The sequence below is a fragment of the Gossypium arboreum genome, chromosome 11, assembly GCF_025698485.1.
Source record: "Gossypium arboreum isolate Shixiya-1 chromosome 11, ASM2569848v2, whole genome shotgun sequence".
Lineage (NCBI taxonomy): Eukaryota > Viridiplantae > Streptophyta > Magnoliopsida > Malvales > Malvaceae > Gossypium > Gossypium arboreum.
Window position 1 is genome coordinate 15,866,556 of NC_069080.1, and position 16,029 is coordinate 15,882,584.

A 16,029-nucleotide genomic window follows, 5' to 3' on the forward strand; every position below is an offset into this window, starting at 1 on the left:
CGTGGAGGTGGAGATGAATCTGGGCCGTTGGATTTTTTGTACGGCTTTGAGGCCCCTGGTTTGTGGCCCAGGGCTGCTACTAGTGCCGCTGCCTGGTGCTAGGAATTTAAGAAGATAGTCCACTGGACCTTCCTTCTTCGTTTAGGCCCTGTTTTATTTGGACTTAGCTAGTGTCTCGGCTACACAAATTTTGATTTTTTTTAATTTTAATTTTAATTTTAATTTTAATTTTAGTTTTAGTTTTAGTTTTAGTTTTAATTTTAATTTATTAAATCGTTATTTTTTGAAAAAATATCTTGGTTTAAGTTTTCATTTTTTTCTTTATCTCACTCCAAGTCTTAAAATTTTTTATTCTTGGTTTGTTTTTTTATTAATTTAAAATATAAATTTCACCTATCAATGATTTTTTATTGGATTATTGCAATTTGAATTTTGTTTCATAAAATAAGTCTAATCTGATATTACTTATCAAAAAAGTTTTTTTAGTTGGATCTCAACATGCATGGAGTAAATGCATCCCTAACAACTTGTTGAAGACTATCGGCCCAAAGGTTGATCTAATCCAATTGTCTAACATTAATCGTTCTCTATGAGACAAACCAGTTGCCAAAGCTCATTGAGGTTTCTAAGATCCAATGAATGTCGTAGATTATCTCAAATCGACATAAAGTCCGACCAATTACGTGCTACTCAAAGGTGTGAAACATATAACCATCATATTAAATTTAAAAATAATCACTTTTGTTTTCCTCAAATTATATTTTAATTATTTATATTTAAAATATTTACGTTTTAATCACTTACGTTATCATTTTATTATGAAGTAGTCGTTCTACCCTTAAAACTCCATTACCTTCCTAATGGAAGTTCAAATAGGTTTTAAATGCTAACTTGGATTTCCAGTTGTTAGGACGAAAATAAGTTGTTAATTACATAATTTTAATTTGGACTGCTATGAAGGACTGTCGTTAGAAAGATAACGGAGCTTAACGGTAAAGTGACCACTTCGTAACAAAAAGATAACGTGACTAAAACATAACATTTCAAATATAAATGACTAAAAATGTAATTTGAAACAAATAAAAGTAACTATTTTTAGTGTTTACTCTATTTTTAATAACGACAATTGAAATAACATCATCTCATTTACATATAAACATACAAACAATTTTTCTCATCATATACGAATATATGAATTTTTATCCCAACCATCTAAAACCCTTCTTATAATTTGTGTGGTCCAAATGATTAGTCTATCTTTTACAATATTAAATGTAAATACAATTATAAAACATTTATACTTAAATATGTTTTATAGCATGTGCTTGTATTTTTATCTTATAATAACAAGAAAAGTGTGTAGAGCTACAAGAGAAGAAAGGATGGCTGTAACCATGACAATCAGTATCACTTCCATGTTTACAAATGTGGAATGTAGCCATTCTTTCCACCAATCTCCAATTAAGGCAGCGTACAAAGTGTCACATGTAAGAACGCAAACATTGTTGACTCTCGGTTGTTTCTTGTAGTTCTTCAAAGATCAATTAACAATGAGAGATACATGCAATAAACAAAAATTCCAGATTTATCTAACATTAGTGCTCTTCCTATCATATAAGCTTTAGTATATTTAGTATGACCTAAATGCGATATACGATTGTCAAATTAACACTCAAATTATGTAAATTTAACTTGCTTCGATTGTAATACTTATTATTTTTCATGAATGAGCCTAATAATCGAATAGGGTATTTTCACTTTAAGGAATTTACCATCTCTCATATTTGTGCCATGGCTAACTAGAAGTCATATAAGTAGTGTTACATCTTCCAATGTTACCATGCATTCGTTGTATAGGAAATGGAAAGCACGAGCCTCAAGCCTTTATCGTTTAGTTATAACATAAAGGAACTCTGACATGCATTTGAACATGTCTATTTGACTAATCATATAAAAATCAACAATTCGTAATTAATTACGGATTCACTAATTCAACTCGTTTGTAGTTAGATTTTGGTGATACTGAAAATTCGCGATATGTTGTTTTTGCATTTTGATAAAGTTATTTCCAAAATTGGAATTCAAATTTAGGGGTTAATTATTTTTGTTAATAGATAAATAGGTAAGATATTTTAAATTTGGTTTAATAATAAATTTAGCCATTTACATGTTTTGTCAATATGGTCTTAACTGTATTTTTGACCTTTTTTGCCATCAACTTTTTTTTCAATCTGTTTTATCTAATAGATTTAATGAATAAATTCAAGATTTCAATCATTCGTTTCTTTAAAAGGTTTCAATATTTCATACGTTTGTTTCTTGAGAAGTTTTCTACTAAGTTAATTTTTAAAATAATTACGTTTATTTTCTTTAAATTATGAGTTTTTTTAATTTAACATATTATTTATTTAATTATTTTCCACGTGTAATTATCTTATTAGGTTATCGAGTAATAAATTACTTCTCATTAAAAATATTCCACATGTAAAATTCCACATCATCCCGTTAATTTTTTAACGGTACTTTTATTAAATCTGTTAGAAAAACAAATAATAAAAAAACAAAGGTTAATGGCCAAAAAAGACTAAAAATAAAATTAAAGCCATTTTAAAAAAATACACTGGCTAAATTTGTTATTAAACGTTTAAATTTTAGCAAATAAATAGGTAGCATAGTTTTTTTAGGGAAAGGTGAAAAAATGGAATGAACTATTTAAAGAGATTAATGTTAAGGGTTTGTTGAGGGCATTTAAGCGAACTTGTTGGGAAGAAGAATGGGGAAATTTAAGGGATTAACGTAACGATTTTTGTAACACCCTCTAATCCCAAACCATTACCGAAATAGGGTTACGATGCATTATCGGATTATACACTAGCATTTATACAAAACCGAGTCATGAATTTGCATTTCAAATCGAAACTTCTCAAATTACACTATAAAGTCCCTAATATGGGTCTACGGGGCCAATACATGTTTTGGAAGTAATTCGACATTAAACCGGCAACTTTGAAAATTTTACCTTGAAGATAGGGGCACATGCCTGTGTGGCCTGGGACATGCCCGTGTGGCCAGCCCGTGGGGTTCCCATGGTCGTGGGGCCAGGCTGTGGGCAGATCTGACTTGCACACACGGCTGTAGAAACAGCCCGTCTGACATAAACAGAGAGCCACACGGCCTGAGCACACGCCCATGTGACTTAGCCGTGTGAAAACATGATTTTTGACCATTTTTAAGCTATTTTCACAAGCTAAACACATCTAATTCATGCCCAAATATTTACTAATAGTTCTTAAATCAAATATCATTCATTATGCCATTCAAACTTAGCGAATATTCATTTATTCACTTCAACACCTCTTAAGAATTATATACCACAATTCATATCAAAATTATACAACATTATCATACTAGTCAAACTCATGTAAGTTTAACTTTCAAAATATGCATATTTCATACCATGCATCAACAACTTTCATGTTTATACACTATCATGTACAAAATAACACCTTAACAACCTAGGTACATGCCATTTTACCAAAAGAAAAGTATTCACCACTTTGAGTCCTTGGATTGGCTTGGATGCTGAGTCCTTAACTTTCTTTCGTACCTAATCCTACGCACAGAAAACAAACTGTACGCTGAGTATACACTCAGTGATATTTCTATAAACTAATACTTAAAACAATGATAAGCTATGTATATACATTGTAACTTAAACTTTTTACTTTCATAATCTTAATATCTTCATCACTTACCTTTAACTTATAGCTCTTAAATGTAATTAATCAAATTTTTATATACATTTCATATCATTCAATATCTTTCAATAATTGTATAATGATCACGATCCACATAATCAATAGCGATCGGTCTTGAGTATTTTCATATACCCCTATTAACGTAACTCATACCTGGATGGATACATGGATCCAACCCACACACTGGGATATCATACAGTGTTTCATCTACCGGCTAGGAATACACCGTAAGGGTAATAAGTAATATGATAATGATCAGTCTGAGTACCTCTTCGGAACGAATCCAGAATAGTAACAGTAGTCGACACATATAGTGTCTCATCAACACATGGTCAGAATATCCCTAAACACTTCCAATCCTATGACATGTCAACTATATCCGACTTAGCCCGACACTATTAATAAGGTATTTGAATCATTTCATTTTGGAACAGAAATAGTAACAGTTTCTATCACATCATTTATCATGCATACTAACCATTTAAAAATAATAATTTCAATTATTAAATTATTATGCATAGTTTATAGAAATACAAACCGAAATTCTCGAGTTTATTCAATATTCTCGTTCACTTTTTCCTTCCCCTTTTTCGATGACGTTTCCGGTGCTACGTTGGCTACATAAAATTTAACATTTAAAATTATCAATGTATGTTATTTAATAACACACTCTTTTATTTCCATATAACTTTTACTATATTTCCAATTAGGTCCTTCCACCATAACTATTCTTTTTCTTCAAATAACCTTATAGTTTTCATTTTATACCTACTTTAAACAAGTTTCAACTCTTAATATTCAATATAAAACATCAATTCTACAATTTAAACAATTTAATCCCTACTACAACAAAACTTATATCTCTCTCTACAATTTAATCCATTAACCACTTCTAACTTAAATTTTCATCAAAATACACTTAATTTCTTCCATTTATTCAACTTAATCAACATCTAAAAAGTCATTAACTTTCTAAATTTCAACATAACTCAAATAGTATTTCTTCCTAAGATTCCATAGACACCAAAATTATAAGAAAAGTGATTAAATTGACTTACCAATCAAGTTTGAAATCTCAAAACCCTATATTTTCCTCTCTTTTTTCCCTGCTATTCGTGCCTTTCTTTTTCTTTTCCTTTATGTTTTATTTATTTATTTTCTTTATTCATTCTTTATTTTATTAATATATTATAATTATATAATATAATATAATTTACTTTATATTATTATTTACTTATATAGTAAGTAAATACATATTTATACATACATTTGTACCAATTAAAATAATGCATATGCATTTATACTTACCACACATTTGTCACCTTCTGGTCTAGTTGCTAATTTAGTCCCTTGGCTTTCCTATAATTTATAATTAAACCTTCACACTTTATTTAATTTAGTCCTTTCACTAAATTAACATTAATTAAACTAGATTTACTTAACTAAAATCTAATTAACCTCTTATTTAACTTCATAAATATTTCTAATAAATATTTACGAATCTAATTTTCAGAATTGAAGACTTGAAAATTCACTTTTCTGATGACCTAAAAATTTGGGTCGTTACAATTTTGATAAGATTTTTAATGAGATAATGACGTGTGTTACTGCTGCCATTGAGATTCATTTGAAAAAAAAAAAAAACTAAGTGTTGACGTAAGCTTTTCAATTGAGATTTCCAATCTCAAAGTGTTTGTAGATTTTATTTTACAAATTACATAAACTTCAAATTTATAAATGTCGAGTTCATACTTAAAGAAAAGCAAATATAGAATTGGTATAAAATCTACTTTATTTTGAAATTTTAAAACATTAAATAGAATGGAAAATACATCCAATTATATAATAATAAACATTATTAAGTTTTAAAATTTTAATCTTAGAGTTATGTGACTAAAATTCTTGTTAAAAAAATAATAAAATAGGGAGATCTCAGGGGCAAAAGGCATGTACAAGTGGAATACATATAAAAGTACACTTCTTTTATTTAATTTTGATTAGAATAAAGTGTTTCAACATTAGAATAATGTTGTTCAACCTATAAAGAGATGTAGTCTAAACTCATCTTATATCATTTGAATTTAACATTAGTGAATTTTCTTCTTCTCTACCCATGATTTTTTTCCCGAAAGGGTTTCCACGTAAAATCAATGTTATTTTTCTTTCTTTTTACTTTACAATTGTTCTATATTATTATTGTTGACGTTCAACTTTTCAATTAATAATTCACTTCTATACCTAAATTCTTACATCATATGAATTATGTTCATACAAAATAAATAAAAGATAAAATTGAATATTTAAAATTTAATGACGTTTTGATTAATTTAAAGAGTTAAGTAATTTTGGCTTCTAAACTTGCAAGTTAAGTTTATTTTGGTATTTGTCCTTTTTTTATACACTTTGATACTTGAATGTGAATTTCATAAATATATGATGATATGACACTTTAAGATTGCACCACATCATCACATGAAATTTTTATTTTATTTTAAGTATAGACACTAAAGGAGACTTAGGTGCTAAATTTAAAGGCCAACAAGTATATTAACCATAAATTTTATATTGATTAGAAAATTCGACCCATAACTATGAAGGTATTTGGTATAAGAGAAAAGTGAATTTTAATTAGTTGGAAAGTAATTCTAAAAAATGGTAAGTAAATTTTAATTGATTTTTCTTGGAATGCAACATTCTTTTTGGGGGTTACTTTTATTGGAGAAAGGAAAACAGTGGACAGAACCGAGGGTTTGGATCAAGGAGGCTCCTCTAAATATGGTATCGATGGCCAAAGAAGAAAGAAGAGATCTGATCAGCAATTGAGATGAGTCGGAGAAATAGAATAAAGGGACTCTGACGGTTTCACTCTCTACGAAGTCACCATCGAGGACATCAACGATATAGAACAACTAAAAAGATTTCGATGGTAGTAAAATCGAGGGGTGGGTTGCTTGAAAACTTGAACTGCAGGGGTATTTCTTTAACAATTATGATGGATTAAGTTGATTTTTTGTTCAATGTATTCAAATGATAAATTGTCTTTAGGGTTTTTGGTAGTAGAAAATGGGTCGTTTAGTTTTTGTTACGTTTGAAGTCTTTTAGGAAAAGTTTTTGGTTTTTGCATTTTCTTTAATTAGGAGTTGTCTTTCACTGTTTTAAAGGTGATTAACAGATTAGGACACGTGTCACCCATGCAGTCTGTTCTTATCCTTAAAATATCAATGGCGACCACTCAATATTTTATAAAGAAAAACAAAATTAATAATAAAACAATAGTTATACAATATTTAAATAATATATAACAACAAAATAGTAGCAGTATAATAGCAAAATGATAGCAAAATAACATCAAAATGGCAACAAGCAACGACAAAACAACAATAAAAGCAATGAAAAAATGTACGCAAATTCAGGTTGGGCAAAAAAATCTTACCCGAGACCCAACCCATTTGTAAAATGAATGTTATTTTTTTTGAGCCTATATTTTCGCTCAAAGCTTTCCACTTTTTAAATGGGCCTTTGGGCCTGGACGGGTAGCCCAACTCATGATTAGGTCTGCATAAGATGTACAGTCCATACAAAAATTAAATTAAGAATTCATTCGAAAAGCCAATTGATAATTGAATTTGAATGTAATTAATTATAATTATACACATGTGGTGTTTTTGAGCAACTATTGTGATGGTGTGTCCCACTAAATTGAGTGTACTTGGAGTACCCAACTCACACTCATTCTTAAGAGGAGAGAAAAAATCTTAATAATTACAAAAAATTACACTCAAATCCTATTCTTCAATAACTTTCTAAGCCTGATCTTCCTATTCTTCAATAACTTTCTAAACCTCATATTACATTATTTAAGTTTTAAAATTTATTTTGTATGCAACAATACTAATTTTATTTTAGGATACATATCATTTATCTCATTTAAATAATTAAAAAATCTGAATAAATATTTTTCTTTACATTTTGAACTTCTAAATAGTTAACTAATTTACATAATATAATATAATTATTATAATAAATTTAATCATATTTATATAAAAGTATTTAGCGAGCTAAAATGTGTTTATATAATTATATTGGAATTTTATATAAAATTTATAAAATAACTTCCCATTAATTATATTTTAAAAAGTCATATTGCATTAAAAACATTTATATTATGTTAAATCATTGACTGAGTTGACTTCACTAATAAATTAAATTTCTATTTAGTTGGAAGTTTATAAAAAAAGCCCATCATTTTACAAAACAATTTATAAGTAAAAATACTTCTCCAGTCCCTCTCAAATTTGATATTGACCAAATTGGTCCGTTTCAAAAAAAAAAAAAATTAATCCATATCAAATTTGAAAGTGAGCATCCAAGGACACTTAATCACCACATTAATATTTCTTATCAATTTTATATAAATTTGTTTAGTAGAATAACATATTTAGCCTTCAGAGTTTACACCATGTCTATTTGTATATATTTGATGTTGAAAATTTTTATATTTTCTTTTTGAAATTTTAGATTTTAAAATGTTATATATTTTTTAAACAATTTTTTGAATTAAAATTAAATTGATAGAATATATAAATGTCAAGGGCTTAATTTATTATTATACCAATAAAAATATGTACAATTTACAATTATCGTAATTAATTGCCTTAAATTGCTTACTTTTAAAAATAACATATATTAAATTACTTCCATTAAAAAATAAATTTACTTAATATCAAAATTATAAAAGACTAAAAAATATTTTTACGAAATTATATTATTATAAATATATTTTATCTTTTATAAAAAACATATATAATAAATTTTAACTTACTACATATTTATTTTATAATTTCAATTAAATCACTATTCAATTTTTATAAATATATATGGTATGTATTTTTCCCATCTAGTAACATAAAAAGCACAGAAGGCCAAACTACAGTAGGAGACAAGGTATCAGAGCCGTAAAACGCTCCGGTCCCTAAATTGACACGCAGGCATGTTCCTAACCGTTGGATCGAAAAAAGTCCAATCAAGAAGAGACGCTTGTGATTCCGTGCGATAATCACCAGCATAAACTATGAAAAGCCCTCTGTCTCTCTTGCTCTTACTCTGCCCACCCCCAAGTCAGATCTAATCTAGCCAAATTTCTCTCTCTATCTATTTTCTTTGATTAGATTCTTCCATCAAAAGGGATTTTTACGGTCTTCTTTTATATTTCTCCATCGATCAACTAGCTCCAACTTTACCCTAACTTCATTAAGCTTTGCCTTTGTTTACCTTAAAAAACACCACCCACTAAAACAGAGAATATCGTCAAGGGATTTCCCCTTAAACCCTAGTCTTTCCAAAGCTAGGGTTTCAGATACTTAACTCTAACTGATTGGATCTGTGGGTTGGTCTCTGTTTCAAGAGCTATTGATTCCTACTAGATCTTCGTTGCATTCTTTTTTTGTTGGACTTCATCTCATCATGGCTACTTCCTACCCAGGACCCTTTCAGGTTTTCTTTTTTCTTGTATTTTTGCATGCTTTCTTTTTCTAGTTTTGCTCCTATTGTTTTATTAACCGATGTTGTTTTTAAATCCAGGTTGGTTCATACTTTGTGGGACAATACTATAAGGTGCTAGGACAGCAACCTGATCTACTTCATCAGTTTTACTCGGATGCCAGTACGATGATTCGGGTCGATGGAGATTCTTCTGAATCTGCTTCTTCAATGCTGGTAATATGTTTTTCTTTCTTTATATATTTTCAGATGAATTTGCTTAAGCATGAACATGTTCTCCATACTGTTTCCCTTCTTAAATTACTCAATTTTGATTCATTGTTATATTTTCTCTTATATTATTTTATAAAAACAGAGTATTATTTCTTTGGTATTGTATCTACTTTATATAATAACTACCGAGAGTTTTAATTTTTAATGCAATAATTCCAGATATTGATGCCTCTGATTTAGGGAAGTATGATCTAAGTTCGGGAGAATGAGTCATTATTAGCAAGTGATTATTGATCGGGTTGATGCAATTTCTCTTTCAAGTTTGTGTTATGGAAATTGTTCTGCTTTTAATAATTTTTAGGTTTCTTATATTTGGATAAACTTATCCTGCCCTTTCATTTTGCGGAAAACTTGTTAATTTATGACTTATTGGGTTATTATTATCATCTTTGTATGCAGCAAATTCATACCTTGGCCATGTCACTAAATTTTACTGCAATCGAGATCGAAACGATTAATTCTCTTGATTCTTGGAATGGAGGAGTTCTTGTGATGGTTTCTGGTTCTGTTAAAATCAAGGATTTCAATGGCAGAAGGAAATTTGTGCAAACCTTTTTCCTGGCCCCACAAGATAAGGGTTACTTTGTTCTTAATGATATCTTTCAGTTTATTGATGATGAAACAATTTACCAACATCCAGCATCAACATTACCAGAAGACAAACTTGATTCTAAACTAAATGTATCAAGCCCTGTTGCAGAGCCACAAGGTGCAATGTGCAAGCTTTTTTCTAACTTTGATCTGAATAAACCCTTTATTAGTTTATCCATGTCAAAATGCAGATAACTAGGGTTGGAGCCCTGGACTGTGTCCCCTAAACTTAAACAATGGCCTTTTTCCTAGCAATGTACTATACTTGATACTTCAGTAGCAAATTTATTATGTCTTATATATAGAGTTTGAATCTTTTGACCATATGTGGATTTCTTGTAGTTTTATTACTCAAGGAACTGAAAACCCTAGACACAATTTTTTTTGTTATAAATTTTCGCATGTTAAGTTTTTGGTTAAAAATTATTGGTTGGTGAGTTTCCTCTCTCTTTCTTCCTTTCTAGGATATGATCTTCCTTTCATTTTTGTTTATTATTGTTGTTGTTTTTTTATGAAGGTAGAAGTTTGCTATGTTGATTTTTTGTCTAACTTGTTGGATTTAGCAGTTTCTGACTATGCCTTGGAGGAGGACTTCAGTGAGTACGTCAACTCTGTTCACATTGAAGATAATCCAGTTGACAACTATAGTATCCCAGAGCAACCAGAGCAAGAAGCTGTTGAAGATGAGGATCCAGTGGAGGAAGCTCCTACAGAGGAGGAAACCCTTGTTTCACATCACAGTGTAGTGAATACTGTGCAAGAACCTCCATCTATACCTTTGGAGGAACCTGTTGGGGAGCCTCCGAGGAGAACTTATGCTTCTATTGTAAGAACTCTGATATTGCTTGTTTATGACCTTTTTTATTGAAGGTTTCTCACTCATTGCCCACTAGTTGAATCAGCCTATATTCAATTTGTCCTTACTGCAACCTGAATATCCAGTATGCGAGTGGCATTCATAACACTGGGCCTTAGTTACTGAAACATGTCTATGCATGTAAAGAATACACTAATCATATAAAGGATCAACAACTTAAATCAACAGGGCCTTGCATCTGAGTGAGAAATAGATTATGGATGCTTTCCTCAAGTTATCAAATGGGAGTCAAAGTTTGAGAAGTATTCTTGCTAGCAAACTCTGTTTCTATCTGTTACCTACAAACACTGATAAATGTTGTCCAGTTTATTGAAAGTTAAATAACTCTTTGTTGACCAACATTATTTGTTGTTACAAATGTTCTAGTTGAGTGTTCCCAAGCAGCAATCTGCTTCATCTGCTCAAGTTCAACCTTCTTATAACAAGATTCCCTCGAGTACTTCAGATTGGGACCAGACACCAGAATATACTAATCAGCAGTCACGTCCTGCTTGGTCAGATGTTCCTGAATCTGCGGCAGAGACAGCAGTGGAGGAAGCTTTAGTCTCTGAAGAAGGTTAGTCTAATTATACCTACTTTGGTAGTTACAATGGTAAAGTTAATTGTTTATTATGCGTGGTGTTCTGGGTTCAAATCTCATTATGCTCAAAATTTAAATTTACAAAAAAAAGTTTTCCAAGAAAGGAGTTTTCTCAAATGGACTATCTGAGTATTTGAGGAGTTTTGGTCTCAGAGGTTAAATGCTTTTGTATTTCCATTTTTGAGATGCTTTCCTGTATATGTAGAGTTGAGAATATTTACTGGTAGCAGTTCATATAAATGCTTACTGTACTTGCAGCTACAATCTGATTACTGATCTTCATTCTTTTAGGTGAATATACTGGTGAATATAAATCTGTATATGTGAGAAACTTGCCTTCTACTGTTACTGCTACTGAAATTGAGCAGGAGTTTAGGAATTTTGGAAGAATCAAGCCTGACGGTGTGTTTATCCGGAACCGCAAGGTAGTTTCTTTTTCTTCCCCTCTTGAATATTTGGTATATGATATTTAAGAAACTAAATTAGTGTTAGCTGCATGCAGGATGTTGTTGGTGTTTGCTATGCTTTTGTTGAGTTCGAAGACATTCTTGCTGTTCACAATGCAATCAAGGTACAGCTTTCTCACTTCTCTTGTTAATAACTTGTCAAATTATGTATTCTAACTACTTGTTTGGCTTCTTCTTGTTTGTAGTGTTGAATTTACTTTAGAAAGAGCTTTGAACTCTTTTTAATATGATGCCATAATCATTGCGTTCTCGTTTTATTCCTTGTAGTTGTTTATATTATTAGATGAATTTAGCTGCATCTATGCATCTATATGATGCTTTTATTCTGTTGTTCATGATGGATGACATGGAGATGACTAGCACAGCCATTATTAGATGAATTTAGCTGCATCTATGTATCTGTATGATGCTTTTATTCTGTTGCTCATGATGGATGAGATGGAGATGACTAGCACAGCTATGAAAGAGCTTCTTGAGTTAATTGCAGGATTTTTAAAGAGGGAAGGGTGAAGGGAAACAACCTGCTGTCTGTTTTTCTTAAACAAATGATTGACTTATTTCACCATCAACTGTCAAAGCTTTGAAAATTTTTGTCGCATGAAGAACTCTATATACATGTATACAATAGAAGATTGCGGTGGAACCTTGAAGACTAACATGCATTCACTTTTGTAGTTAATTCAAATATTTGCTGTAGTTCTGAATCTTTTATAGTTTATCTTTTGTTCTGCACATATTTTTTGTACCCTAATACTGGCCAATTTTTGTTCTTCCTTAGGCATCTCCCATACAGTTTGCTGGAAGGCAAGTTTACATAGAGGAACGCAGACCAAATAGCACTGGTACTCGAGGAGGAAGTATGTGCCTTTATACACACCCCTGTTGTCTTTTATACATGCTAGAATTTGTTTTGCATTTTATTAAATGATTTGATTATTGCTCATTTTGGTGATCTTTGGAAAGTTCTATGAAAGCACTCTTACAAACTCTTTTAGTTGCTAAAAGTTATATGCTTCAGTTTGCAATTGCATGTTGCTTCACTAAAATTTTGTATTTCTAAGATAAATCCTCTGGATGGATCTCCAAGTGCAATCGGCTGGTAAACAGCTTTCAAGATAAACTCATAATTCTGATAGATTGGTACTTGGTTGTAGGTCTATTTGATTTGAATTACTAGTGCTTACCATTAATTGATGCAGTTGATGTTTGCATTAGGCTTGTTCTATTTCCAATTCCACGCACTGTTAGGCATGCTAGGCAGTTTTTGTGTGTGGACATATCAAACTGTTCCACTTATGTTGTGTATAATTGTGCTTTATGGGCAACTATATGTAAAGAAAATGATAATCTCGATGGATATTAATTATTGATTCAGTTAAGCATGCATTTTTCTTATTTGAACTTTTTCAGGCGTATTGTGCTAGTGCACTTGATTTGCGTGTACTCTCCAATTTAAAACGGCATATCATGGTGTAATAAATTTACTAGAGTTTTCCTTGTCCAAGGCTTGACCATGAGCAACAGATTTACTAGATTTTTCCTTTGTTAACATAACTCTTATCTGCCATTAAAATTGATCAGGAAGGGGGAGAGGCAGGGGCAGCTATCAACCTGATGCCTCAAGAGGTCGCATTAGTTCTCGAAGTTTGGGTAGGGGAAACAACCAAGAATCTGGTGACTACAGATCAAGAAGCAATGGTTTCTATCAACGAGGTTCTCGATAAGGCGGCTTCTTAGTAAAACTGACCGTACACAAGTTGGCATAACTTTCCAACTTTTTTGAAAATCTGTGGGTGATTGAGGGCTTGGTAGCAATGGTTGAACATTTCCCATCAGTGAGTTAAGAAAATATGCATTTACTTTCGTTTGAGTGTGTTGTTTCAGTTAAAGGAGTTTTGGGTGCAATTTTTCTTTATTGCTTTCATGGGTTACATATGTTTCTCCCTTGAATGCTTTTTATTATGCAGTTCAGGTGGAGAAATTTTTTCTTAATGTTTCTGAGCTGTTTTTTTTGACTAGTGAGGCAATCTGATGTTTGATTATGTTTTTTTCTTTGCTTTTGGATGTTCGTCTCGCACATAAATCGATTAAAAGAAAATGAAAACAAACTACAAATGACAACCGATTTATAGTACACTTTTTTTTTCCGGTGAATGTACTTAAGAGGTACTTCTTTAATTAAATTAATCATTATATTATTAAATTTGCTTTTTACTATTAAAATGATTCAAATAAAATTCAAAATTTTAAGTTAATACTTACTGTTTAAGATATATTAATAGAGTTAATATTTTTAAATATATTTGAAGAGAATAGTTTTTGAGATGTTTTATTTTTGATAGAATAGAGAAGGCACAAAAAGCCTTAAATCAATATATTACATATGGGAATTTTTAATTTATCTTTTCGAAGCAATTTCAGAAAATCAATGATTTCAAGTTTAGTCTCATTAGACGGATAAATTCGTGCTAGTCAATTAGCCGCCATGTTACTATCTTTAGGGATGTGTTGAAATTTAATTGCTTGAAAATAATTATACATCATTTTAACCTTTTAAGCAACAGTTGTTGATCCTGAGCCAAACAACTTCTAATCCATAGAGAATTACTTTTAAAGTGGTCCTTGTACCAAGGACTCTATTAAAGGCTTCCACCTAATTACCTTGAGTCATGAATTAACCACCAACAATAGACAAATTTCTATTCCTACTTGTTGCACTATTGGTGTTGATTTTTATCCAACCACAGTCAGGTGGTTTTCATTTACTCCGTTCAATCTGATCACCTCTCTTTTTGATTTGATTAATTACCATATCACAGGCATTAGTAACTAAACAGTCAGATCTTCTAATCAATTCATCTGCTGTACTAAATACTTGTTGGAAAATGAAGGTGTTTCTATTCTTCCACAACAACCAACACAAGGTCGCAAATAAAGTTTGAGGATTTAAGTCTCCTACTTTGAGTTTAAATTCATCTCTCATATTGGCTATCACTCAACAAGTTAAATCCAAGTCTACGAACCGCGAGAAATTGTTAATCGGCACCACCTTCCGCCAACATTCAATCACAGTCCTACAGTCCCTTAATACATGTAAATCTGTTTCTTGGACACCACCACAAATCGAGCAGCCAGGGTCATTCGACAACCTTCTTTTAACCCTTTCAACATTTGTAAGTAATCTTTGATGAATAACCAACCATAGAAAATGTTAAAATCCTTGGTGGTAAGTCATTCTCCCATACCTCTTTCCAAGCAAAATTATTTTTGGTATCATTGATTTAGACTAAGCTTTTATAAGCTTCCTTACCAGAAAACTTACCAGAAGCATTAGATCTCCAGAGGCATTTGTCCTCTCCCAACTCATCACATGATGGATGACATGCCACTATGTGTTCCAAAACCTCCCTACTAAAAAATCGCTGCGAGTCTATCATTTTCCATTTACCATCAGTATCCACAAAGTCGGCCACTTTCGCATGTGTAGGAATGTATGGTACATTAAGCAAATGGTAACTAAGCAACCCCAAATCAGAGATCCAGGCGTCGTGAAGGAGACTATCAGGTTGTCCATCACCTATACTCCAACAAAGATTTTCCCTGAACTGTTCCCAAATTTTAGACAACGACCGCCACACATAAGAGAGCTGTTAGTCCTGTGAATTGAAACCGGACAAATCTTACGCATCCTGTACTTACTTCGCAAAACTTTAACCCATAACGCTTCAGGATTAGTCACTAATTGATACGCTAGCTTCATGAGGAAGGAAACATTCTGAGGAACCATTCTTCTCAAACCAAGCCCCCCAAACTTTATTGGTTGACAGCAAATGTCCCATCTGACCAGGGGCAGCTTCCTTTCACCATTTGTAGAGCCCTAAATAAAATTCCTCACAATTTGTTCAATCCTCTCGAATACACCAATGGGAATCATTGTCGACTGTATGAAATAGCCTGTTATAATTTAGATTTATTTGATTCTTT

General features: G+C 31.3%; 1 protein-coding gene across 1 annotated transcript; it reads left to right on the plus strand.

The window, feature by feature from the left end:
• Positions 1-8,785: 8,785 nt before the first annotated feature.
• On the plus strand, positions 8,786-14,037 carry LOC108489484 (nuclear transport factor 2-like). The gene is made up of 9 exons (XM_017794065.2): positions 8,786-9,251; positions 9,339-9,473; positions 9,930-10,239; positions 10,688-10,947; positions 11,365-11,554; positions 11,870-12,003; positions 12,081-12,149; positions 12,824-12,902; positions 13,627-14,037. Exons 1-9 carry the CDS (start codon positions 9,222-9,224, stop codon positions 13,767-13,769), a joined length of 1,350 nt encoding a protein of 449 aa, XP_017649554.1. The 5' UTR covers positions 8,786-9,221; the 3' UTR covers positions 13,770-14,037.
• The last annotated feature ends 1,992 nt before the right edge of the window (positions 14,038-16,029 follow it).

What these genes read in the sequence shown, in the direction of transcription:
- LOC108489484 (XM_017794065.2), top strand. Translation starts at nt 9,222, where the DNA reads ATGGCTACTTCCTACCCAGGACCCTTTCAG. An exon ending in CCTACCCAGGACCCTTTCAG is followed by an intron (nt 9,252 to 9,338) that starts GTTTTCTTTTTT and finishes TTTTAAATCCAG; the next exon opens with GTTGGTTCATACTTTGTGGG. An exon ending in GGAGAACTTATGCTTCTATT is followed by an intron (nt 10,948 to 11,364) that starts GTAAGAACTCTG and finishes CAAATGTTCTAG; the next exon opens with TTGAGTGTTCCCAAGCAGCA.